This window comes from Oratosquilla oratoria, chromosome 17, assembly GCF_046742065.1.
Source record: "Oratosquilla oratoria isolate Oo_2021 chromosome 17, ASM4674206v1, whole genome shotgun sequence".
Classification (NCBI taxonomy): domain Eukaryota; kingdom Metazoa; phylum Arthropoda; class Malacostraca; order Stomatopoda; family Squillidae; genus Oratosquilla; species Oratosquilla oratoria.
In genome coordinates, this window is record NC_134793.1 from 11,532,924 (window position 1) to 11,557,806 (window position 24,883).

At 43.0% G+C, this 24,883-nt stretch overlaps 1 protein-coding gene across 4 annotated transcripts in view; it reads left to right on the plus strand.

The window, feature by feature from the left end:
- Nucleotides 1-22,520, plus strand: part of Oatp30B (Organic anion transporting polypeptide 30B) — a 103,722-nt gene extending 81,202 nt beyond the window's left edge. For 3 of the 4 annotated variants that reach the window (XM_076200426.1, XM_076200428.1, XM_076200427.1), the window contains exons 13-18: nucleotides 2,145-2,341; nucleotides 2,927-3,158; nucleotides 5,314-5,502; nucleotides 6,207-6,355; nucleotides 7,673-8,005; nucleotides 21,383-22,520. In XM_076200426.1, the coding sequence (XP_076056541.1) occupies nucleotides 2,145-2,341; nucleotides 2,927-3,158; nucleotides 5,314-5,502; nucleotides 6,207-6,355; nucleotides 7,673-8,005; nucleotides 21,383-21,648 (1,366 nt within the window). In that variant the 3' untranslated portion in view covers nucleotides 21,649-22,520. The remainder of the gene's footprint in view (nucleotides 1-2,144; nucleotides 2,342-2,926; nucleotides 3,159-5,313; nucleotides 5,503-6,206; nucleotides 6,356-7,672; nucleotides 8,006-21,382) is intronic. The other variant, XM_076200429.1, reaches the window with a different exon arrangement.
- Nucleotides 22,521-24,883: the final 2,363 nt, after the last annotated feature.

Here is a 24,883-nt window from a genome sequence, read left to right on the forward strand (position 1 = left end):
TGTACATCCTTAACTCTTCCTATCATAATCCTATTTACCACTACATAATCCATTAGCGCTCTATCTACCACCCATCCCTCCACCACCCTCTCCCATGTGTACTTATGCTTGACTTTCTTCCGAAACACTGTATTTGCTATCATCAACTCTCTTTCTAGACACATTTCCACCATCAACTCTCCAGTACGATTATTTCCTGGAACTCCACATTTCCCAACCACTCGATCGATTGGACCATTTCCTACCCTAGCATTAAGGTCTCCCAGTACTATTACATTTACATTTCTTCCTAAATCCTCTATGCACTCATTTAAATCTATCCAAAAGGCCTCCCTTTCTTCCACGCTCTTCTCACTACCAGGCCCATATGCACTTACAAAGACCCACATCTCCTTTCCCAGTTTCACCTTCATTCACATTATCCTTGAGGAAACCTCCTTCCACTCCACTACCCGTTTACCTATCTCTTCACTTACTAGAATAGCCACCCCTTCCCTCCCTCGCCCTCTCTTCACTCCTGATAACCTCCCACTTACACTCCCAAACTTACACTCACCCTTTCCTTTCAACTTAGTTTCACTCAAAGCCAACACATCCATCTTTCTTCTCACAAACATACTACCTATCTCTTCCCTTTTACTCTCATCTGTACCACATCCACGCACATTAAAAGACTCAAACCTTAGGGTGCTGGTCCGAAAACTCCCAGACCCTCTTATGCCTTCTCTTTTTTATTTAGGAATGTCCCCTGTGGGTCTACAAGGAGAAGGATGCCTAGTCCCAATCCTCGTCCCTTTCTTCTCGCCTCTTACGATCCAAGTGGGAATACTTGGTGGCAGTATTCTTTTCCCCCACCACAGGGAATTCCCCCACCACAGAAAAAGAATACAGGTAAACGTCGACTTACGATGGCATTAGGTTTCGATAGAGCCATCGTAAGACGAATTCATCGTAAGTCGATCCCCAATTTGTGTATCACTGTTCCGTGGTCACTGTACCTAGCCTACCTGTATATTAACCACCAGAGATACAGTAGTTTATTTAATTATTTTTATCCTTTTTACCATATTCAAACACTATAATATGTATTTTCAGTACGGAACTTAAATCTCGCGGGCAGCAGCCAATGCCAGCCGTACGACGTGACGTAATAATACTCGCATCATAAAATATAGTCACCGCTTATATCGATCGTTCTCTCTTTCACCCGCGAATTTTGAAAACCACAGAGAATGGGATTCAGGCACATTTGAGAGAATGTAAAAACACAGGGGCGACTACAATAAATATAATCAAGACGCCGATATGGCAGCGTTGCGAATTCACTTGCTCCTCATGACGCCTACGAGTGCGGCACCGTATGGAAGGGGTTAAATTATCATATCGTCGTCGTCGTCGTCGTCATCGTAAAGTCGAACAATCGTAAGTCGCGGCCATCGTAAGTCGACGTTTACCTGTACTCAGAGAAATGGTACAGGACAGCAACAAGGGGTTGGGGAACAGCATACCGTCTGGGGTATTGGCTGCTTGTTATTGTGGCAAAGTAGCATGCAGTTGATACTTTAGGGTCTATATGGGGTGCCCCTACGGACCAGAGCCAAACATAATTTTGTCTATAATAGAGGAAAACTGTTCATAGAGAAATGATGACATTTTTATAATACGACTTATAATAATGAATTAATAAATATAAACTATAATAATGTGAATAACAAATAAAATACATAAATAAATGCATAGGTATAGTTACATAATAAACAAACAGGTAAATAGTAAATAATAATGAATTGACATATAACTAATAATAAATGAAAATCAAAACAGACAAATGATAACAAAACAAACAAATATGAAATGAATTATAATCATGTATGTATTCCCCATTATGCTTGTATATATGAAAGTAATGTGAATATTTTTGCTAATATAGTTTTAATTTTTTTTTTTTTTTTTTTTTTTTTTTTTTTTTTTTGTAATATATTTTGTGGTAAAGATTTTTTTTTTTTTTTTTTTTTTTTTGGGGGGGGGAAATAGCATGTTGTATTTTGGTATACCTCTAATTGTGAGACATGTATTGTACTTTCATACCCAGTGAATTCTGTTTAACAACACGTGTATAATATTATTTACATTTGTTTTCACAGCACAATGGCAAGTACCTCCAAAATGATGGATACACCACCTTTCCAAGTCAACCTAACATCATCATGTAACTTTGGGTGTTCATGTTCTTCGGACATGGTGGAGATGGTGTGTGGTAACAATGGACTCACATACTTCTCCCCCTGCCATGCAGGATGCACCTCCTTCCTTTCCCATCAAAACTTTACCAACTGTGCCTGTAAGTATTGTCCAGAAGTTCTTTCTTCTCCAAAGTTCCTTTCTTGTACCTTTGTTGTAACAAAAAAATTAAATTCCTTAACCACGTATCATGACAATGTAGTATGTTTTGTGTATTATGTGATTCATTGATTCACAATCATCCCAGCTGCTATAGATATTGTGATGACTTTGTGGAGGTAAACTGGCAGTTATTGAAATGATGTTGATTTCCCATATTTATATTTTGTGTATGTATGTATGCATATATATCACCAGTAGGGGGTAAACCAACTCTAGTTGTTGGTTCATTCTGTGGAAGAGCTGTATTGCCTTGACTTGAGCTATTCTCTGATTTTCTAACATACCTAGACTCAAATTCATGTACAGTTCCAACTTAATCTAGGTAGGGGTGGTGAATGGGAGTGGAGTATGTGGGGATGAAATAGATGGGAGTGAATTTATGCCTTTGACTTTGGTTACCTCCCTTGTAAGGGGAAAAAGCCCTTGGTATATGTATATTTAGATTTGAACTTGTGTGTGTGTGTGTGTGTGTGTGTGTGTGTGTGTGAAAAAACATCCTCAAGTAACAAATTCCTCCTCTTAGGTATTCTGGGTGGTCCAGGCAATGCCAGCTCTACTACCTCTTCCTCCATTGTCATGGCACCCATCTCCACACCCCCAAGTGATGGGTTTTCTGAGGTGACTGTGGTGCCGGTGGCCACGGCTGGCCCGTGCTTCATCCCCTGCAACACCATCCTCCCCTTCATGGTCCTGCTCTTCTTCATGTGCATCTTCGTGGCTATTTCACAAATGCCCCTCCTTATGATCGTCCTCAGGTAAGGTGCAAGTGGCATTTGATTTTAATTAGAGACATAAAAGGTAATTTCTCATTTTAGTTGGAGTAGAGTGGAATAATATGGTAATATTTACCAAAAGTGTAGTCAGAAAAACATGTATTTTTGAAGGAGTGATAGATTCTGAAGTTGTTTGTTGGTGTTGTAGTATTTTGTCTTTATAGTCTGGTTTCTAGTTTTGAATGTTGTTTCTCTTTGTATTCCAGTTGATGTGTAAACTATTGAAAGTTGAATGTGTGGTAGAAAGGTTATTTATTTACTTATTTTCTAAGGGGTATCGTCCTAGCCTTCCGATGGGAGGAGTTTGTAATGTTAAACCATATCATCATTTTCTTAAATATTTAATTAATTTATTATTTTATTGGTGGTTAATTTCCTTGTTTGGTAAAGTACATTTAGTCTTCAGTTGAAGTGGATTAGTGTTGTTCAGATATTTGTTAACCAAAAATAGATATATAGTATATGAAATTAAAGCCTCTGTTGTAAATATATTTTCCATAGTTTTGAGAAACCAACACTTTTTCTGTTAATTTTTTTTATTTTGACTTCTTTCTTGCATGATATAAACAGCATCATATCCCCCTTTGTGTATATAATTTGTTGTTTGATAAACTGTTACAGTGCACTGTTGTCCTGTTATTCAAATGCATGGAATGATTGACATCTTCTCTGACCAAACTAGTTCTAATCTTTTATTTTCCTCTTTCACTTATTGCTATCATGCCATGGGTGAGTTTGTAGTTATGACCCATATATAACTTGTTCAGTCCCTATGTTGGTGCAGTCAACAAAAATACCATCAGGAACTAACTTGTGGAGTCTCATAAGAGAGGAAAAAAAAAAAAAAAAAAAAAAAAAAAAATTAGAAGTAGTCACCTACAATCCCGGGTGTTTGTTACAAATCTATGCTCACTGTTTCACTTTGTTTCCCTTGTGATGGTGTTTTGATACTGTTTTGTTGATTGTAGCTCCATTTTTGTCCTCTACTCTTCCCAAAAACTTGCTTTTGTATGGAGCAATTGGTCTCCAGTGTTTCTGCTCTTCCTTTGTTTTCCATCTAACATTTCCATAACCTGTAATCTGCAATTGCTTTTGTAATGTAAGGAAATGTCTGTCTATCCATCTACATACCAAGAACCCCTTCCCCCTTACAAGGGAGGTTGCCACATCAAAGGCATGTACCTACTCCCACCCATTCCACTCCCATCCACCACCCCTTCCTCCCCATCTCATCTTAGCTCCTCATGGGTGACGGGTCATCCTTGTATCACACCCACTGCCCTGGGTCAGGAGCAATGCAGCGAGACACAGTATATCCACAGCCAGGCTGGTTCACTTAATCAGTGCCCCCCCCCCTCCCCCCTCCTCCTCCTCCTCCTCCTCCTCCTCCTCCTCCTCCTCCTCCTCCTCCTCTTGGTCCCCTCATGCAGAAAAAGAGAAGATGGGGAGAAATCTTTTCGGGGTGCATCAAAATATTCACGCACAAGCACCCCATTCCCTGCCCTTCCCTTCCCTTCCTTCCTTCCTTCCTTCCTAAGCAGTATCATCTATACACAGCCACTTTCCACTCATCCCTATCCTCCCATCCCTATCCTCCCATCCCTATCCCATCCCATTTCCCCATCCCTAATTGTGTAACAATTGTACTTTATACATATATGTATGTACCCCTTACAATAGGGATGACCAGGTCAAAGCATACATTCATCTCACACCCATTCAAGTACCCATTTGTTGTATGTCCTTTGTGGATGAAAAGTCATCCTTGTCCCTTGCCATACTAATGTCAGAAGCAATGCAACAGGACACAGCACCTCCAAAGCTGCACCTGACTGTTTCATCATAAGGTGATCTCCCTCCCTCCATCCACTCAAGAAAGCTGTGTAGCAGTCAAGAATATCACTACAGGCCACACAATTTCCTCATCCATTTACAATCACTCCAATCACTCCCATTTGCCATCTCTCTTCCCTCCTCAACAGACATTTCTCTTGGCAAAACAATGTAGGCTATATTTAAGTTGATTTGTATTATTTTATTGACGTTTGATATTATTTCCATGTTGATGAGGTTACTTCTGTTGACAGTCCTCGCCCAAATTTCTGGATTGGGTTTTTAATATATAATGTGTTTTCAGGTCGGTGGATGAAGAGGAGAGATCGTTTGCGCTTGGGATGCAGTTTGTTATTTTCCGACTTATTGCCTACATCCCTTCGCCCATCATGTTTGGTTCTGTCATCGACTCAACATGTCTTTTATGGAAAAATACCTGTGGAGAAAAGGGTGGTCGGTGTTTACTCTATGATATAGAACAATTTAGGTTTAGGTGAGTCATGTTACATTGTATTGATGCCTTCTCTCTGTTTCTCTTGCTCTTTGTCTCTCACTCTCTCTCTCTTTCTTGGTTACTCTTGCTCTATTTATTTTTTCTTGTTTCTTTTTCTTTTCTTTTATTCTCTTTTTTTTTTCTTCTCCTACCCTCCTCCCCCTTACCCCTCCCCACTTGTTGGAATCAATCATTCAGTAAATCCTTTAATCCCAAGTTTCTCTTGGAGAAGAGCATGGCACCCAGGAATCTGGCAGGGGCCACTGGATTGGGCCACAAGTCAGTGGAGGGAGAAATATTGTTTTGCTGTCTGGGCAAAGCTAAATATTTAATTTCATCTTCTCTGACTAGCGTACTCGTATATAGAATGTTAATCACCAAAGTTGTAAGATTTATAACAGTGAAGTCAGAGGGTTGTAGTCAGTGGCAATATACTGAACACAATTGAAATTGTTGATAATAATAGTGATGATAATGAAATTGGTATGCATATCTTAGAAGACATTGTGGAGGGTGACTGCCGTTGTGAAGGAATAACTGGAATATATTTTAACTGTTTGATCATAGGACATTTACTGAAACTGGAGAAGATTGCATGGTAAAATTCAATTTGAAATAAGCTGTGCAACAGTAGTAGCAGAAAGTTAACTTTATTTATTTATTTTTTTATTATTATTGTTATTATTAGTATTATTTTTTTTCAGATTTGTTGGAGTATGTACAGCCATTAAAGTGATATCAGCAGCAGTTTTCGTCTTTGACTGGCTCTTGATACGATGGAAATACAAACTTGACATGGAGGGAACCATGACTGTAGGGGATATTGTCAACTCCCTTATGTCAGTTAATAAAGGTAGGTTGAAGGAGAGAGCAGTTAGCGGAAGAAATGGGGGAAAAAAAAAAAAAAAAAAAAAAACTGACCACACAAGCATAATACAGATGATAAGCAGTCTACATGAGGTCACAGTCAATCACAATTTTGTAGTTTTAGATCTTGTGCTGTGTCTTGCGACACTGCATCTGACCCAGGGCAGTGGACAAGAAGCAGGTATGACCTGTCATCCAGTAGGTGCCAAGATAAGAGGGAGGGTAGAGAGTGGAGTGGAGTGTATTAGGGATGGAATGGGTGGGAATGGTTTTTTATGCCTTTGTGTTTAGGGTACCTCTCTTGTAAGGGGGAAAAAAACCTTTGGTATATGCATGTATGTAGATCTGCAGGAGATCTGTGGCCCGTAAGACTGGCCACAACTCAGAAAAGAAACTTTTTGTTGTTGCCCAGTTGTGTGAGTGTTGGGCAGTAGAGTAGGAAATGTTTGAGTGAATGTAAGGCTGCATTATGGTTGTTCAACATATATATGGATAAGGCGCTAAGGGAGGTAAGTTTGAGAGTGCAAGGCAGAGGTTTAGGGTTGGTGAGTGAGTGACGTGGAAGGTGAGCCAGTTGTTGTTTGCAGACGACACTGTGCTTGTGACTAATTCTGAGGAGAGACTGAAACAGTTGGTGACTGAGCTTGAAAGGGTGCATGTGAGGAGCAACTTCAGAATAGATTTGGACAAAAGTAAAGTGATGAAATGTACAAGGAGTGATGGTAGTGCCAGGATAGATGTGAATGTGAAAGGTGAAAGGCTGGAGAAAGTGGAGAATTAAATTTCCTGCTTCAAAAAGTCCTCAAGAAGGAGGCAGCAGCCTAGGCCTCTCTGAGAATGGGAGTTTGTGACATCACATCAAATCATTTGGGGTCATATGTACCAGTGAACAAAGTGGATATGGAAGTGAATTACAGAATAAAGGAGGCAAGTAAATGTGAAGGTGAAATGAACTGTGTTATGAAAAATATATATGTAGGGATGTCAGCCAGAGAGATAGAAACAGTCCTACATTAAAACAAAATTATACAACACAGAAAACACTCCAGAGTTTCTCTCCAGAGAGATTTGTGGTAGACTCCAAGGACTGTTGCCAGCCACTGTGGGGCTGCAGGTTTCCCACTTAAGGCAACAATTATTATTATTATGAGGTTATTTTTTTCTATTAGTAATTGCCTCTTGACCACGTACAGCTGACTGTAACAGTCAAGTAAACATATAAAGACTCGCCTCCCTTATCTCCCTCTCTAATGCATGAGCAAAGTAATCTCTTGATAAAATATCCTCAACTTTTCTTTCTCAGATGAAGAGGAACCTACAGAAGTTGCAGAGGAGACAGTGTGGCTTCCAGAGCTGCAAGGAACGACGCAGTCACACCATCGCACCACATTATCTCGTAAGCCTTCCAACTCTGCCAGTATCGGCAGTGGGACTGGCAGCGTGGTGGTGACGGGTGGTGGCGGTGGCCTCAGTGGTGTTGGTGGTGGTGGTGGTGGGGGAAGTGGTAGTGGAAATGGGTCATATCCTCATTGTCATCATGTACATCATCATCATCATCATCATCACCTTCACCATCCACCATATCGAAGAGGAGGATCACTAATTCGCAACCAAGCACAAACACAAGAACTCCCAGGTAACTCTCATCACTGTAGAAGTATTTACGTGAATGCTCCTCATGCAACGCTCGGAGTGCATCTCTCGGACCTCCCTTTTGTCTGCAGGTTGATGTGACATCATTGAAACCACAACCACATCTCTCATTATTTATATCATTATTTCATCACTCAGCAGAAACATTGTTTTTATATCACCACAGTTTTGTATGTGTGTTTGTGTGTGTGTGTACACACTGTTTAGGTTAAATACAGTGCAGCAAACTATGCCTTGCTGCATGCACCCTGTAAATGAGAAATAGTGTATGTGTGTAAATATGTGTGTATGTATGTTGAGGTGGTTAACTGTGCATGACATACACTAATCCCCCTTCCCCTAAATCTTTTTCTCTTGCAATTGCTATCTCTCCCTCACTCTTGCTCTCTTTTTCTATCTCCCTTACATGACGTGTGTCTCTCTCTCTCTCTCTCTCTCTCTCTCTCTCTCTCTCTCTCTCTCCTCTTTCACTCTCTCTCTCTCTCTCCCCCTTTGTCTCTGTCCAACTATCTCTTTCTCTGTCTGTGTCTTTTTGTTTATGTCTTCTCTCTTTTCCCTCTCTCTCTGTCTCTTCTCTCTCTCTCTCTCTCTCATCTCTCACTTTCTCCTCTCTCTCACTCTCTCTCACTCTCTCTCTCTCCTCTCTCCCTCTTCTCTCTCTCTCTCTCTCTCTCTCTCTCTCTCTCTCTCTCTCTCTCTCTTTCTCTCTGTCTCCCCCCCTTCCCCCAAAGGTTTCCGTTTGATTTGAAACACTAGGGAAGATTTTGTTCTCCATATAGAATTTTGGGAGCCGACAAGCAATGGCTCTTTAAGACAGATGTGAGAGAGACTCATATCCCTGTTATCTGCATTCTAAATCTGTCAATTCACTAGCCTTCATTAGGAGGTGTATCCCCAAGGAGCTGACACAAGATCACTTGCAATACGAGAGCAGATAGACAGTGACTTCACTCCCCCTCTATTACAAATGTGACATAGAAATGGTCCATCACTTATATAACGTAGAGAACAATTCAGTGTTTCTTCATAGAGATCTGTTGGAGGACCTGGGGACCATTCCCAGTCACTTTAGAACTCTAGGCCTCCAGTAAGTGAGACTAGAGGCAATAATTATTATTTTGGGAACAAAAATGCGGCTGCTAGGGATTGCTTTATGAGTTGAAGAAGTAAATCTTTTCATTTCCAACTATTCTTTTAATTTAATGGAAGTTTTTCAATTCTTTGTTTCAACCACACATCAACTTCATTTCACTCACTGTATTTGAATCACCCAGCACTTCATAGTAGAGTAAAAGTACAAAACTTTGTCAGTAGTTGTGAATTTGATTTTCAGTCTTGATGTTTATTCCTGCAAGCTAGTAGAGAATCCTGAGTCTTGTTTTCTGTCTTGTTAATGTTGTTCATTTGTGCAAGATTGTAATGTAATTATTATCCATCCCTTGTTTTATACAGGCTTGCTTTACCCATTTCTATAATGTGCAAGAAAATGTTGGTCTTGTCTTGTGTAAGGAAGCTGTGTCTTCAATTGATGTGCTAGTACTTGAAAAAGTCATATATTGTCATCAAACATTTTAATTAACATTTGGTTGAATGAAATCATCTAGTTTTGGTATGTACCAGTGGCTTCTGTCTTGTAAGGTGGGTAGACTAGTTGTAGTGGGTACTAAATCATTAAATTAGGCATATGGATGAAAGGGATTGAGATCTCTTTAATCCTGTAAGTCAAGGGTACCCCTCACTAGCTTTGGTTGCCAGACCCTACTATATAAGAATTGTTATTGCTGAATTACTTTTGTCCCAATAAGTGTGATGGGGAACAGGGTATCCCTTCATTCCTGAGTGGCTAAGATGGGAGGAGAAGTTCATTATTTTTTGTATGATGTGAAGATGTGCTTTGAATTAAGTACCTTTTCCATCCCCTAACCCTTCTTTATTAGGGGGAAATACCCTTTAACCACTTCCATATGGTGACGCCTACGTAAGCGGCATGAGGAGCAAGTGGGTATGCGATGATGCCGACGTCGGCATCTTGATTATATTTATTGTAGTCGTACCTACGTAACCTCCATTCTCTCTAAACTGGCTTCATCATATTTTCTATGGTTATCAAAATTCACGGGTGAAAGAGAACAAACGATTGAGCACTGACTTTATTTTTTATAATGCGATTATTATGACGCAACATCGCATGTCGGGCAGCTAATGCTGCCAGACGTGCGATGTGCCCCGGAGTGAAGAGGTTAAAATTTGTATGTGTATGTGTATTTATCTAATGTACCTAAAAGGGAGTTGGGAGATAGGGTTGATGAAAGAGTATTAGGATGGTTTGGACACATGGAAAGAATGAGTGAAGAAAGACTAGTAAAAGAGGTATGGAAGGCAGATGTGGAGGGAGTGAACATGAGGGGACGTCCTAGGATGAGGTGGATGGATGGGGTGAAGGGGGCTTTGGGGAAGAGGGAAATGTCTGTTGAGGAAGGACGGGAGAGGACAGAAGACAGGGGTGAATGGAGAATGGTTGTATATGGATGATGTTGTAATGCATGAGGTGGAATGGGCGGGGGGATGGGGGGTGAGGTAGTATGTGTGAGCAAAATTTGACGCAGCCCGAAGGGATTTCTCCCCTTCTTCTCCTTTTATGCATGGGGGGACGGAGAAGGGGGTCGCCAATTTAATGAAGTGGCCTTGCTGTGGATGTGCTGTGTCTTGCGACACTGCTTCTGACCCAAGGCAGTGGACAAGGTGCAGGGATGACCCGTCATCTAGGAGGTGCTAAGATAAGAGGGAGGGTGGAGGGGTGTGGATTGTATTCAGGGATGGAATTGGTGGGAATGATTTTATGCCTTTTCCTTTTTGGCTACCTCCCTTGTAAGGGGGAAAAAACCTTGGTATATGTATGTATGTACCTAATTGTAGCATACAAGAAAGGAGCAATGCTCACTGAGTCCCATCTCCTACTCTCCAAATTATGATATCTAGCTTCAGATTCATGTGTGTGTATGTGTATGTGAAAGAGAGAATACCAACTTGTTAATCTGGTCAACCAAGGGGAGATTACTGAGCCTTTTCCCATGCCTAACATCTTCACTTTATAGGTAATGGCCATCAGTTGAAAGATGAAAGCTTCTTTTGCTGAAGGAACTGATGAATTACTTAATGCAGACGTAGAAATAGTTTCATTAATTCCGGTATCATGTAAAGCAAGGGACGGAAAATTGATCATTGTGTGCATGAATAGTTTCTATCAACATAATCATGGAATCGCTCACTGTTCCACTATTCTCTCTGTCTCTTCCTCACTCCTCTCCCTCTCCCCCCCCTTTCCCCCTTGCTCTTTCTCCCTCCCAAACCACCCCTCCCCCCCATATCTCTCTCAGAGTATCTTACTGCCTCTCGTGTTCACTCATTCTCTCTTTCATCTTTGTCGTGTGGATTGGGATTAAGTTTGGCTACAAACAAGTTATACCTGTCAGTCTTATGGGTGACCACCACAGGTAGAAGGGATGGGGGGGCCATCATGGGTACGTGGGGATGTGGAGGGGACAATAAACAATATCATTTTAGTAGTAATAGTATTAGTAGTAGTACATCAATATTATCAACCAGAGACTCCTATCCTTTGTTCCGAAGAATACAAACTCTTCGGTACTCCTTACACTAGGATACTCTCGCGTAGCGCGAATATTTCTACTGCGAAATTAAAATCCTCACTCTGTGGGTCTGGGCAACGCTTATCCTCAGTAAGGGGCCCCATTGGGGCAAGGGGGGGGGCCCTTGCCCTCCACCACAAGTCTCGCACACTATAACCATTCTCTTCGCAGTAGTGACCGCGTTAACATCTCTCCATGTTTACGTCGGTGCCGAAAATCAAGCAATCCGCTTCGATTGTCGCCAGCTCACTCTAAGGACGCTAAGGAGTTCGTCGTCCTTCAATTTCATCGGGGTTTTCCCTACGCCATCCTGTGTCCTGGAATTTTAAGTGCTTCTCCATTCCCTGTATTATTCCCTTAACCGCCACCGGGTATCCTACCCTTCACTGTAAGTATGGAATCTGGTTCCAGTATTGTTGTGGTTTCGCCGCATAGAAAATGGCCATAGAAAATGGCTTCCCTCTTCACCCCCCCCAAAAACTGGGGAAGGCGGCCTACGGCTTCGGAGGAGACGAGCAATTCTCTCCCTCCTCCACGGCGTAGTAGACAGGCAGCCAAGTTGTCCTTTATTCCTTTAAACCTGGACGGTTAGCGTAGATGGACATGCGCCTCAGGCCACCTCTAGCTACCGTTCCTGTACGAGCTTTTCCCGGATGAGGTCGCTTGCGGCTTGCCCTCGCCCATCCCAGAAACTCAACAGTCGCCAGGAAGGTGGTACAACGCCACTTCGAGTCATTCTCAGGCCAAGTTGTCCTCTTCCTTCAACAAAGGACGGTTAGCGTAGTCGGACATGCGCGTCAAGCCACCGCTAGCTACCGTTCCTGTACGAGCTTTTCCCGGATGAGGTCGCTTGCGGTTTGCCCTCGCCCATCCCGGAAACTCAACAGTCGCCAGGAAGGTGGTACAACGCCACTTCGAGTCATTCTCAGGCCAAGTTGTCCTCTTCCTTCAACAAAGGACGGTTAGCGTAGTCGGACATGCGCGTCAAGCCACCGCTAGCTACCGTTCCTGTATGACATTTTTCCCGGATGTGGTCGCTTGCGGCTGCCCCCGAAACTCGACGCCGGCACGGACAAAGGGGGGGGGGGCAAAGAGCCCCTTAGTCTCTTCTACTCAGGAATCCCGCTGTACGCACAACACCCACCGTAGGAAGAGCTGGGTGATCAACGGTGCCCTTTCCATGCCCTTTGCTCACAGGGACAGAGATCAGGGACGAGGTTGCAGACGCGGTGTTTCTAGATGGCTTCCCCCCTCACCCGACACAAGGAGAAGGCATGCTACGTCGGCGGAGGACGCGGGCAGTTGTCTCCCCCCTCCTAAGCGTAGTAAACGGAAAGGTTGTACAATAGCCGCCCCGAGTCAGTCTCAGGCCACTTGTCTCCTGTTCCTGCCCACAGGGTGGTTAGCTACGACGGGCACGACTGGCCCCCGCGAACCCCCCCGGGTACGAGATTTTTCCCGGAAGCGTCCACCGGCCCCGCGACGCTGCCGGCGGCTCCGCCCCCCCACGGACAAAGGAGCCGAGTTCGGAGATTCGGAGCGCGTCGGCCTCTTCTCCTCCTCGGGTGGCCCCCACGTTCACCTTCCCCCCGTCGTCAGACGAGCCGGGTCATCGCCGGAACCCTTTCTATGCCCGGTGGGCAGGAAGCCCGAGATGTGCCCACGCGCGCGTTCGTCGTGGGTGACTCGGCTTCGTCCAGAGGAGGCAGTCTCCCATTGGCGTCTCCCGGACCATCCGCACCCAGGCGGGACTCAAGCGGACATTCCCCGGACCTCCTCCCCACTCTGTTCACTCGTCACTACGTTGAAGGAACAGATGGAGGCCCAACGGGAATTTTTCCGCGCTTCTCAAGCGCGGTTCGTGCACCGCACGGAAGCTCGTGAGGAGTCACCGCCCCCAAGGGCCCCCCTCGACCATCTTCCACTTGCTCGGCCCCCCTCTGTACCCATCAGTGACCGGGATGGTAGCGTGAGGTTCCTCTCTGCCCGTCCCGACCCCTCCTACGCCGACGACGATGTCCACAGCTCCGTAGGGGGGGGGGCCACGCTCCCTTTCCCCTCCCGTTTCCCAGTCGGAATCCTCGATGGTGGTCCCACCTTCCTTCTCGGACGTCCTCGCGAGGGTTCGGAGGGCGAATCGACTGGGCCACCCGAAAGAAGAGGAAGCCACATTCGAGTCTGACATCTTCATGACGGCCAACTCTCAGAAAGCCCAGCCTCCTCCCCTCCACCTTCCATGGAGTACGCAGACGGCGAGAGCCATGGCCCAGGCCTCCGACGCTCTCGCAACAAGGACGACCGAGAAGACGCGTTGGCTTCCGGTCCCATTGGAACACCAGAAGCGCTTCTACACCCCATCGGGGTCAACCCTCGGAGCAGCCTCGATCCCGGCGAGGTTACCAGAGCTGGTTAAGGCGGACGCCGAGTCGCTGCGCAGACGAAACGTCCTCCTCTCTGGCAGGGAAGTCAGCAACCACCTTCAATCACTGGCTCTGTCCCTGGCGGTGAACTCCTGGCTAGAACGCCTCCTTGCCTCGGCGTGGGGGTTCTTACCCGCACTACAACCCCAGGAAGAATGCGACCTCCAGGCTTTTTGGCAAGCGCGAGCAGAGCCCTGAAGCATCAGGTTTCCTGTCTCTCAACGTCCTGGGCCAACTTCGAGTCCCGCAGGAGAGACACCATCCTCGGGGACCCCAGTGACCCCCTCCTCAGGGAGATTTATGCTCACCCACACGCTGATTCCCCCGGATATGGTGGACTCCGAGATCCTAGACGCAAACATTATAGAGGCTCCGGACTCCCCCACAGGACTCCTAGGAATTCGCCAGCCCCTCTGCACAGGATAGGGGGTTGCCTCTCCCTCTACTGGAGAGCATGGGAAGAGGCCGGGGCGGAAGACTGGACCTACTGAGTCATTAAGACGGGCTATTGTCTTCCCTTTTCCACTGTCCCAAACCTCTCCCTCTATCCCATCCAAGTCAGCAGCTTCCACCCGGACTCGGCTCGCGGGCGGGCCCTAGCGGAGGAATCCTCCGTTTTGCTCCAGACAGGAACTTTAGTGGAAGTCTCGACTCCGGACCCAGGGTTCTTCTCACGGCTATTCCTAGTAGAAAAGACAACAGGGGTGTGGAGACCAGTCATCTATTTGTCTCCACTCAACAAGTTCCTTTTCCCTGACAAAGTTCCGAATGGCCTCCCCAGAGTCCGTAAGGGCGTCTATCAGGGAAGGGAACTTCATGGTGTCGCTGGACCTCCAAGATGCATTCCGCCCAGCTATGCCAGAACACCTGAGAATGGTCCTAACCTTTGTCCTGAAATTGGGCACAGTAGTCAACCCGGAAAAGTCAGATTTCTTACCAGAACAGAGAGTCACGTACCTGGGTATGGTCCTGGACTCCTCCCTAATGGAATCCTTCCTAGTAGGAAAGGGGATCCCGAATCTCGCTTCTCTAGTTGCACAGGCACTATCGACCAGGTTCCTGACGGCTACACAATGCCAAATCCTCCTGGGCCATATGGCCTCCATATAGAAATTAATCCCCTGGAGTAGACAAAGAATGCGACCGCTACAGTGGCTCCTCAAGTCTCAATGGGCCCCGCAAGAGGGAGAACCCCTACAACACATCTCCCTCACCGAAGAAGTCAAGGATTCTCTTCTCTGGTGGAAGGCCCATGCAACCTTCTCATGGGGATGCCCCTCGGCCCATCTCCCCCCGAAGTCCTCCTGTTCTCCGATGCCTCCAAGGAGGGCTGGGGAGCCCACCTCAACGACGATCACATCAGCGGTTCCTGGTCCACAGTCGAGCGGACAGCCCATATCAATTGGCTTGAGTTGAAAGCAGTACTCCTGGCTCTCCGTCACTTCAAGGATCAAGTCTCAGGAAAAGTAGTGGGCATAATGTCGGACAACTCCTCGGTAGTACCCTACCTGAACGAGCAAGGGGGGCACAGTCTCCCAGGAACTATGCCTTCTGATGATGGACATCCTCAACCTAGCCAAGAATCTCCAGGTGTCACTCAAAGCCCGTTACATCCCGGGGAAGAGGAATGTCTGGGCGGACCACCTCGGCAGGAAGAATCAGATAATCAACACAGAATGGTCCCTCTATCGAGAAGTAGCGAACTTCATCCTCAGCAAATGGGGCTCCCCTCTAGTGGACCTTTTTTGCAATGAGATGGAATCACCAACTCCCAATATTTCAGCCCTTTCCTGGATCCTCTGACAGCAGGAGAAAACGCTCTTCTGCACAGTTGGGACAACCTGGACTCCTACGCTTCCACCATTTCCCTTGCTCCAGAAGGTACCTCAGAGCAAGACACGCATCCTACCTTCGGATGACTTTGATCGCTCCTTGGTGGCCCGAAGCCCCATGGTTTCCGGACGCCCTCGAGCTAGCAGTAGAAGAGCCTCTGGCCCTTCAGGGAAGACCAGATCTTCTGTATCCACCCATCAACGGGCCTTGGCACAAGAACCCTTCAGCACTCAATCTTCACGCGTTCAGACTATGGTCCAGATCCTCCTAAAGAAGGGTTTTCCCAGAGAAGTGGTTGAGGACATGTCCGCTCCTATTTGCTCATCCTCAGCTAACCTTTATCAAGGGAAATGCGCCTTTGCAAATGGTGCCACTCCAGGAAGTTAGTCCCAGTTCGAGCCACCATTCCTGAGATCGCCTCCTTCCACGTCCTCAGGAAGTCCAGGAAGATCTCCCTCTCGGCAGTACAAAGCTATAGGGCAGCTCTAAATCAGGTGTTTTCTCTGAAGGGCATGGTCCTAGCCTTTTCACAGGAAATTTCCATGCTCTTCAGGCACTTCAAAGATCATGCCCCCCCCAGGGAAATCAGTTCTCCTCCGCGGGATGTGGCATTAGTCCTGAACTCTCTGAGGGGTCCCCCTTACGAACCTCTCCGAGAGGCACATCTGAAGGACCTCTCCTAGAGGACAGTTTTTTCTGCTAGCCCTGGCATCTTCCAAGAGAGTAGGGGAGTTACATGCCATCTCTTATAGAGTCGCCCATTCCAAAGGATGGAAAGAGGTCTCCTTCACTTTCATGCCTCAATTCATTGCCAAAACAAAGATCCTGCCAAATCCGACCCTAGATTCTGGTCCTTTAGTGTTCCATCCTTAGACGAATTTGCAGGGGGAGAATAGACTGAAACAGTTCTATGCCCGGTACAAGCCATCCGGACCTACCTCAAGAGAACCGAACATCTTCGACCAGAATTAAAGTGGTTGTTCATCTCTACTAAAGGTAGCCCATCACTAAGAATTCCTTTTCTTACTGGACAATGGAAGTCATCCGCAGAGCCTGCGACATGGACCACACAGATTGCCCATGACCTGAGGGCAGTAGGGACCTCCCTAGTCATCAGAAAGAATCGGTCAGTCAACCAGGTTCTTCAAGCAGGTATATGGAAAAGCCAGGATACGTTCACTTCCTTTTACCTCAAAGAAGTTATGCGGGAATCTTTAGGGAACTTATCTTTGGGCCCCATAGTGGCCGCCCAAGAAGTCCTGAAAATGATATACCCCTCCTCAAGAGCACACAGCCGACCCTGACAACTCATCCAGGTTCTGGCTCGGCAACTGCAGGGATAACTTTCTATAGTCCTTCTCATACTCTTACATTCCCTTACCTCACCCGCGGGCTCTCTAGCATTCCAAGGGAATCAATTCAAGCCCTTCAGTGGTACAAAAGTGATTATAACCTTTCTGTCTCCACTCCAGGGAACAGAAAGGGGTGCACTTCAAAGTGAGGGGAATGTATAGGGGTCTGGTCAACATAGTCTTAGCACACTAGATTTTCCTTACAGCGGTTTCCCAGGCTAGATAACAACTTCCTTCCCTCCTAAGTCCGAGTCTCCTAGTGTAAGGAGTACCGAAGAGTTTGTATTCTTCGGAACAAATGTAATTTTCGCAGGAAAATTAATTTTTCCCTGATACAAACCTGAGGTACTCCTTACCTTTAATGGCCCTCCTCAACCACCCCTCTAAACAGTTCCTTCTCCTTGCCTGACAACCTTGTGCTTAAATCATACCTGGCTCAGAGAATGGTTATAGTGTGCGAGACTTGTGGTGGAGGGCAAGGGCCCCCCCCCTTGCCCCAATGGGGCCCCTTACTGAGGATAAGCGTTGCCCAGACCCACAGAGTGAGGATTTTAATTTCGCAGTAGAAATATTCGCGCTACGCGAGAGTATCCTAGTGTAAGGAGTACCTCAGGTTTGTATCAGGGAAAAATTAATTTTCCTGCGAAAATTACATTTTTCTCTGATGTTTCGTGTTCTTCCGTGGTTTTAAACCAAATGGCCGTTTTAAATCATACCAGACTTAAGGGTACTCCTTCCCAATTGTTTTTTTATGTGCTAATAGTGTTTTTATGACTCCTTTGATTTTGGGCAGTTTACAACTCATGACGTGTGTGCTGCCCTCCTCCCGCCAAAAATATACATATATATTTTTTTCCCTTTAGTCTGCTCAAAATGGTGTCAGAAACATAACATCGTAAGCATTCTCTCCACTGCGTACCAGTTTGGTAAATAGGACGAAGTTTTCGCGCTCATCACCATAGCAGCGGCCATGAGCAGGCACCCTACTGACATCTCTTCCTTGCCTTGCGCACCGACATTTGTTTATTTCCTGCTTTCATGAGACTCTAAGATGATTAATCCCCATCATGCACATTATAAAGATAACAAGACACCAATATAAAAGTTGTGTGTATCACAGCTTGCTATGAACACTGAACGTCATTGGCATACAGATGGTGTACACATTGTGTCCAGGACATATGAATACATCAGATCAGTGAGTTAACAAATGCAGTAAGCTTACACTCTCACTTGCATACTTTTCAGAAATACACTCTCTGAGTGTACTAAAATACAAGGTTAATGGTTGAATATGAAAATATAGACTCTATGAAATTTAAATAAAGGGTTTTTTGTAATATTATAATACTGTTGTCATGGTGACAACGGGTTTTGTTCCAGTTTAATTAATTACCTGTTTATAATTGTTTATTATTTATTTTTATTTTAGTGATTTTTGTTTTTGTAATTGTTTATTATTTATTTTGACCTATTCATATTTTGTCTGTTGAGGAAGGAATGGAGAAGGCAGAAGATAGGGGTGAGTGGAGAATGACTGTGTATGGATGATACTGTAAAGAATGAAAGGGAGTGGGTGGGGGATTTTGGGTTTAGGGAGTGATTATGTGTGAACGATATTTTGACGCATCCTAAAGGGATTTCTCCTCGTCATCAATGTTTCTGCATGAGGGGATGGAGAGGGGGTGTTGTCAATTAAATGAAGCGGCCTTGCTGTGGATGTCCTGTGTCTTGCTGCATTGCTTCTGACCCAGGGCCGTGGGTGAGATGCAGGGATGACCCATCATCCAGGAGGAGCCAAGATGAGAGGGAGGGAGGGAGGGGTTGTGGATGGGAGTGTAATTATGCCTTTTAACTTTGGCTACCTCACTGGTAACAGGGAAACAGTTCATGGTGGTGTGTATGTGTATGTATGGAAGTAGTTGACTTGCATGTTAGGGGGAGGTGAAGTGGGTAGTTAGTATGATGGGGATGTTAGAGAGTGGGAGGATTGGGAGTGGATGGGGGTTTCCCAAAGGGATTTCTTTTTTGTCTACTCTATAAATACCCAAGTAGATGAGGGGGAGGGTGTGACCCTGTAAGGAAGTGAGGAAGGGGGGGGGGTTAAACCAACTTCAGTTGTCAGGCATTGCTGTGAAGGTGATGTGTCTCGCTGCATTACATCTAACCTAAGCACTGGGCTTGGGAAATTAATGAAACTTCATCCACAAGGAGCTAATATCAAAGGAACAACAAACAGGATTTTAGATGGATTTGGGATGGGTGAAGCATGGACATGTGCCTTGACTTACCTTCTTATAAGGGAGAAAAAAGCCTTTTAGTGTATGTTTGATTCTTTTATTGTATTTATTTATTTGTTTTTTATTATTATTATTATTTATTTATTTATTTTTATTTTTTTCATCAGACTTGTGTGAAGACCACCAATTTTCTTTCCCATTACAAAAAAAAAAAAAAGAATGCAATTTTATCTAAATAGGAAATGGCCTGTAGGCTGAGAAGAACTTCAGATGAGAGTATAAATTGGCAAAGTAATCTATATCTGACTGGAATAAAATCTTCAAAATGTCACCAATTTGAAGATACAAAATGTATAACTTGCCTTGTTCAGAGTTGTTTAATTCATCATCACATTCAACCTCATCAAGGCATAATAGCTGTTATATTCTCTGCAAGTTGTTTTGCAATTCACTTCTTTCTTGCATGATATCTCTTGTTACATGGATGCTTGATTCCATTCCATGTTCTAGAATTATCTGTACAATTAGCAGAAGCATGAAGTTGAATGATACAGCTTTACTTCTAATATTTCATGATTCATGTAAGTTATACGGAATGCATGCATGCATGCAGTCAGTGAAAAAAGTATTTTGTCCCCAAGCATACGAATATTCTGATGGAGTGAATATATATATATATATATATATATATATATATATATATTTTTTATTGTGGGGATAGTACTTTTTTATTACTCCATATAATGGTCATTTCTTTTGATAGGGCTTCTATTATGTAATGAACTAATCAATCTTTCTTTCTCAAAGCTCTTGTGCTTTTATTGCATGTTTTAACTGGTAATAATCTATGACAAGAAATATTCCTTGTGGCAGTTAACATGTAAAGAGGAGACTACAGTCCTCTGTTCTTAAATTATGGAATCCCCTTCACTGGGAAGTATAAAGTATTCCATGACTCCTTCAGGGTTAAGGGAATTAAATTACTTGATGATATTCAGAACAATATAAATTATACATGCACATGCCAAAAGCTCTTTCCCCTTGATAAAGGGGTGCCAAATCAAGCACACAGTCACATTTTAACCACTTCAGTATGACTCAAATTCTTGTGCGCAGCATCAGCTGCCGTGTGTAATTTGTATCACACTACTCTTGTTATAAAATATAAAGTCACTGCTGTATTACTCATTCTTTTTTATTCTGAGTAATAATAAACACAGAAAATGTGATCAAACTAGTTCACAGAATCCAGGGATAACTCGTATACAACTTCAAAAAATATATATATAATCAAGACGTCGACACCAGCATCCTTGTGTATCCACAATGGTAAAACGAGAGGACACGGAAAAAAACTGAAAAAAGATAGTTATAGAAAAAACTTGAAAAGGAACAGTTTCCCACACAGAGCGATTAATACATGGAACAAATTAGACAACAAAACAGTATGTGCAAACACTATACAAGATTTTAAGATAAAACTTGATGTGGAGAGATACGAAGGGTCACCACGAGCATAGCTCCCCTCCCGTATATTACAACTAGGTAAATACTTGCACCACATGATGCCTACATAGGCATCATCATACTGAAGTGGTTAAACAGAAAACACCTTCAATCACCCATACCTTTATACATGCATGCATACATATACATATATTAAATGGCCTTTTTCCCCTGTGGAAAAAGGAGTTTTACCCCTATGAACCCTTGGTTATTCCTCAGCTGAATAAGACCATCTGGGATTAGCCAGAGTGATTAGCTTTGTAATTCATACACGAGATTGAAAAGGGATGAGGGATTATCAGGACATATGATATATATATTTTTTAATTTATGACATTCCTTCCTTTTTTCATTCCCAGGTCATCAGCGGTCGCAGTCAGGGTCCTACGTGCCACCCCAAAGGCCAACCTTCTACCAGCACCGCCGATCCTTATCCACCTCAGGGTACCAGCCTCCAGGCATCCTGACCACCCAACCAGGTCATCAGAGAAGGGCCAGCTCCGGCCAACAGGTTACCTTCAGAGGTTTAGCAGACGACCCTGGGAACCTGACGGGGGTTAAAGTGGTTGTTCAACAGGGAGGGGAAAGTGTGGGGGAGGGAGGAGAGAATGCCATCAAAGTATAGGCATGTGGCAATGTGCGAAGCAAGCACATCTGTAGTGATGCAATATAGATGTAGGACAACTTACTAAAGTGAAAATCAGTAGGACAGAAGGGTAGGGGGGACAGATCCAGTTTGTAGTGTAAGTATATATAACAGTGAAAAAAAAAGCCCATTTTCTTGTGGCATTGAAAACATATTAAAGGAAGCTTAACATTTAGAGGAGAAATAATGAACAATGGACAGCTGCAGTAATAGGAAAATGGGTGTGATATGAGACAAGTTGCATGGATAGATGAAACGACTTTAGAAGTGACCGAAAAAAGTGTAGAAAAAACCTTCTGTTGATCACTGAATGTATCATGTGAAATCCTTAAACTTGTTATTATAGAGCTGATCTCTTGAACTCCTGAACAAATACCAGCCTCTGACTGGCTACGTTAAACAGGCATTGATAGCCTTGTTGAACAATTGCAACTGGTTGACCTGTGCATAAAGGACTTCGATCCAAGATTATTCTTCTGCTTCATGGATCAGTCAGTTGTTATGCCATATATATATATATATTTTATTTCTTATTGTAATTATTATTATTCAAATAATGTAATGGAGTCTGTAGATCCAAATAAGCAGCTACAGTGTGATGAGTTTACATGAAAGAAAAACAGCATCTTGTAGGTCAGATGTAAATGTTGCTTTGCAGTCATTTTATAAATTGATTGTATTACAATGATGCTTTGCAGACAGTGATACAAGAAATGTATTGTGATATTGCTTTGCAGTCATTTTATATGAAGTGCTTTGCGAAATGCTTCTCTTTAAGTTCTTATTTATTGTTTTGTTTTATATATAATATATATATATATATATATATATATATATATATGCTAATAAGAACACGGGCACATGTGTTCACTTATGCAAAGTAGACCGCTTGGAAAAAAGAAACTAACGAAGCAGATAACTTTTGTATATTACATCTTCAGTGCACTGAAAATGTAATATACGAAAGCGCTCTGCTTCGTTTGTTTTTTTCAAGTTGTCTACTTTGCATACACACATATATATATATATATATATATATATATATATATATATATATTTTTTTTTTTTTTTTTTTTTTTTTTTTCATAACAAAATTCAAACAGTAGCATAAACAGTACTGTTACCTTCTACATGGAATGACTTTGCCTTCAAGATCTGTAAAGGAAGGCCTCACTGACAGATTGCAGCATCTTTACTTAAGTGTATAGGTTTGTTCAGAGCAAACCTCAGTTTGTTGTTCAAACTTGTGACATTTAAGTATACATGTTTCTTCATAAAATGGCTGACCTTTATGTTCTGGTTGAGGTATATCACAGTTTTATGAGCATTTATAATCTGGGTAAGGGAAAGTGATCCGTGAAAGATGTACAAGGTGACCTGTAAGATAAATTGATCAATTCAGTGGGATTACCTTCTTCAAAAAAGGGATTACAATCAAATTGTCAGGTTATTTGCAGAGTCTACATGTCTGCAGTGCTGTGCAAAAGTGAAGTTTCTCTTATCAAAATGCTTTTTATATTCAATCTTGTATAATGATGTTTGTCACTTCAGTCATGCAGTGGCATAGCTTCTCAGCATTCATCCAAAGAGAATACTATAAGAGAAGTATTTTTATTAGTGTTACTTCACTTTGGCAAGTAATGAGGGTTTACTTCTCCAGGGGAAAACTTGCCACAGTTGTTTCTTCACAGTAACCCTGGTAAAGTATACCATTGCTGATCTTAACCACAGTCACATGACCCCTTTCTGAATAGTGACATACTAAAGAGGCTTTGTTGTAGTTAAAGTTAGAACATTTTATTCAGTCGAGTGATGGACCCAAGACTGATGGGGATTGTCAATTCAACAAGGCTCTTCAGTCGTGGGCCCACCCCTCGTCCAAATAACATGTCATTAACCAGAAAGAAACCTCTCAAGTTTGCTACAGTGTTGTTGACTTTGTAGAATAAGTTCCTTTATGACAGGGAGTGAAAGGGGTGAGGATATTCCTCTCGCATGCCTAGCCAGCACCTCACTTTGCAAGTAATGGCTGATGGGATGAAAAAAACTACAGATGGAGTTGTATCACAAATTGCAGTGCTCATTTCAGTGCTCTTCATTGTGGTGAGCTTGGAAGACTTGCCTTAACAGTACGATTATCCTCGCACTTGGAGGATTATAGTACTGTAGCGTTCACGATAATGTTAAAATTATCGTTATGACAAAAAATTATGGTGAGCATTATGTTATTTTGAATATTTATGGAAATGGTCATTTAATCACCATGAACAAGTGATCACAACATTGTTATGATTTTTTAGTTTAGTATTGATCCCTATAAATTAACCTTGATATTACCTGTTGTTCATCAGTGATTGTTGAATTCTGTAGCCGGTAGTTAAAATGCTACTTACAGTGCTTATGAAGAGTTACAACATAAAGCATTATTTTTTTGTCATATTTATGGAAGTAATACTTACCATGGTTATGAAGGTGGTGATGATGGTGGAGATGGTATTGATGACCGTGTTTCCAGTTATTGCAGATATTTTGTATTCAAAGGAATATTCATTGTGTTAGTTTTGGTTTTACAAATTTTAACAAAATTATGTTGCTTCAGTGTTCTGGATGTACAGTTCTGGTAATTTTGTTTTAGCCACTTAATTCTAAGTTGTCATATTCTCATTTCAATTTTATATTTATATCTTTTATTACATACTAGAATGTGATTTCTGGGTCTCGGACAATTATTTTATGTTTGCAAATTTTTCATGCATACCTATTCTACAGAGCATTTTGTATTTTTGTTTTGTTTAAAAATGAACTCTTGAGTTGCCATTTGTCAGTACAACCACATGCAATACATCCACAGTGGACAAGATCTATGAATGTACACTTTGTTGGTGTCTTAGGGCGAGTTAGTGGATTCGAAGATCAGTATGTGAGTAGATATCATTGTTCATATAATATGCTAATAACCAGGATATATTTGGCATGAATGTATATACCTGTGTATGTGCACAAAATTATAGAAATTGAATGTGTGTGTGTGTGTTCTTGTATGTATGGACATGGCATATGTATAGGGGTGTTTTGAGTTAATGTTTATGTATACATATATTCATACATAATACATGATGAGTACTTGGTGTCTTAAAGTATTCGTTTTTCTCCTCGTGGAGTGGAGTAATAGCAGTAATTGTGCACATGCTTTCTGGTGTTCACAGAAGTAGTT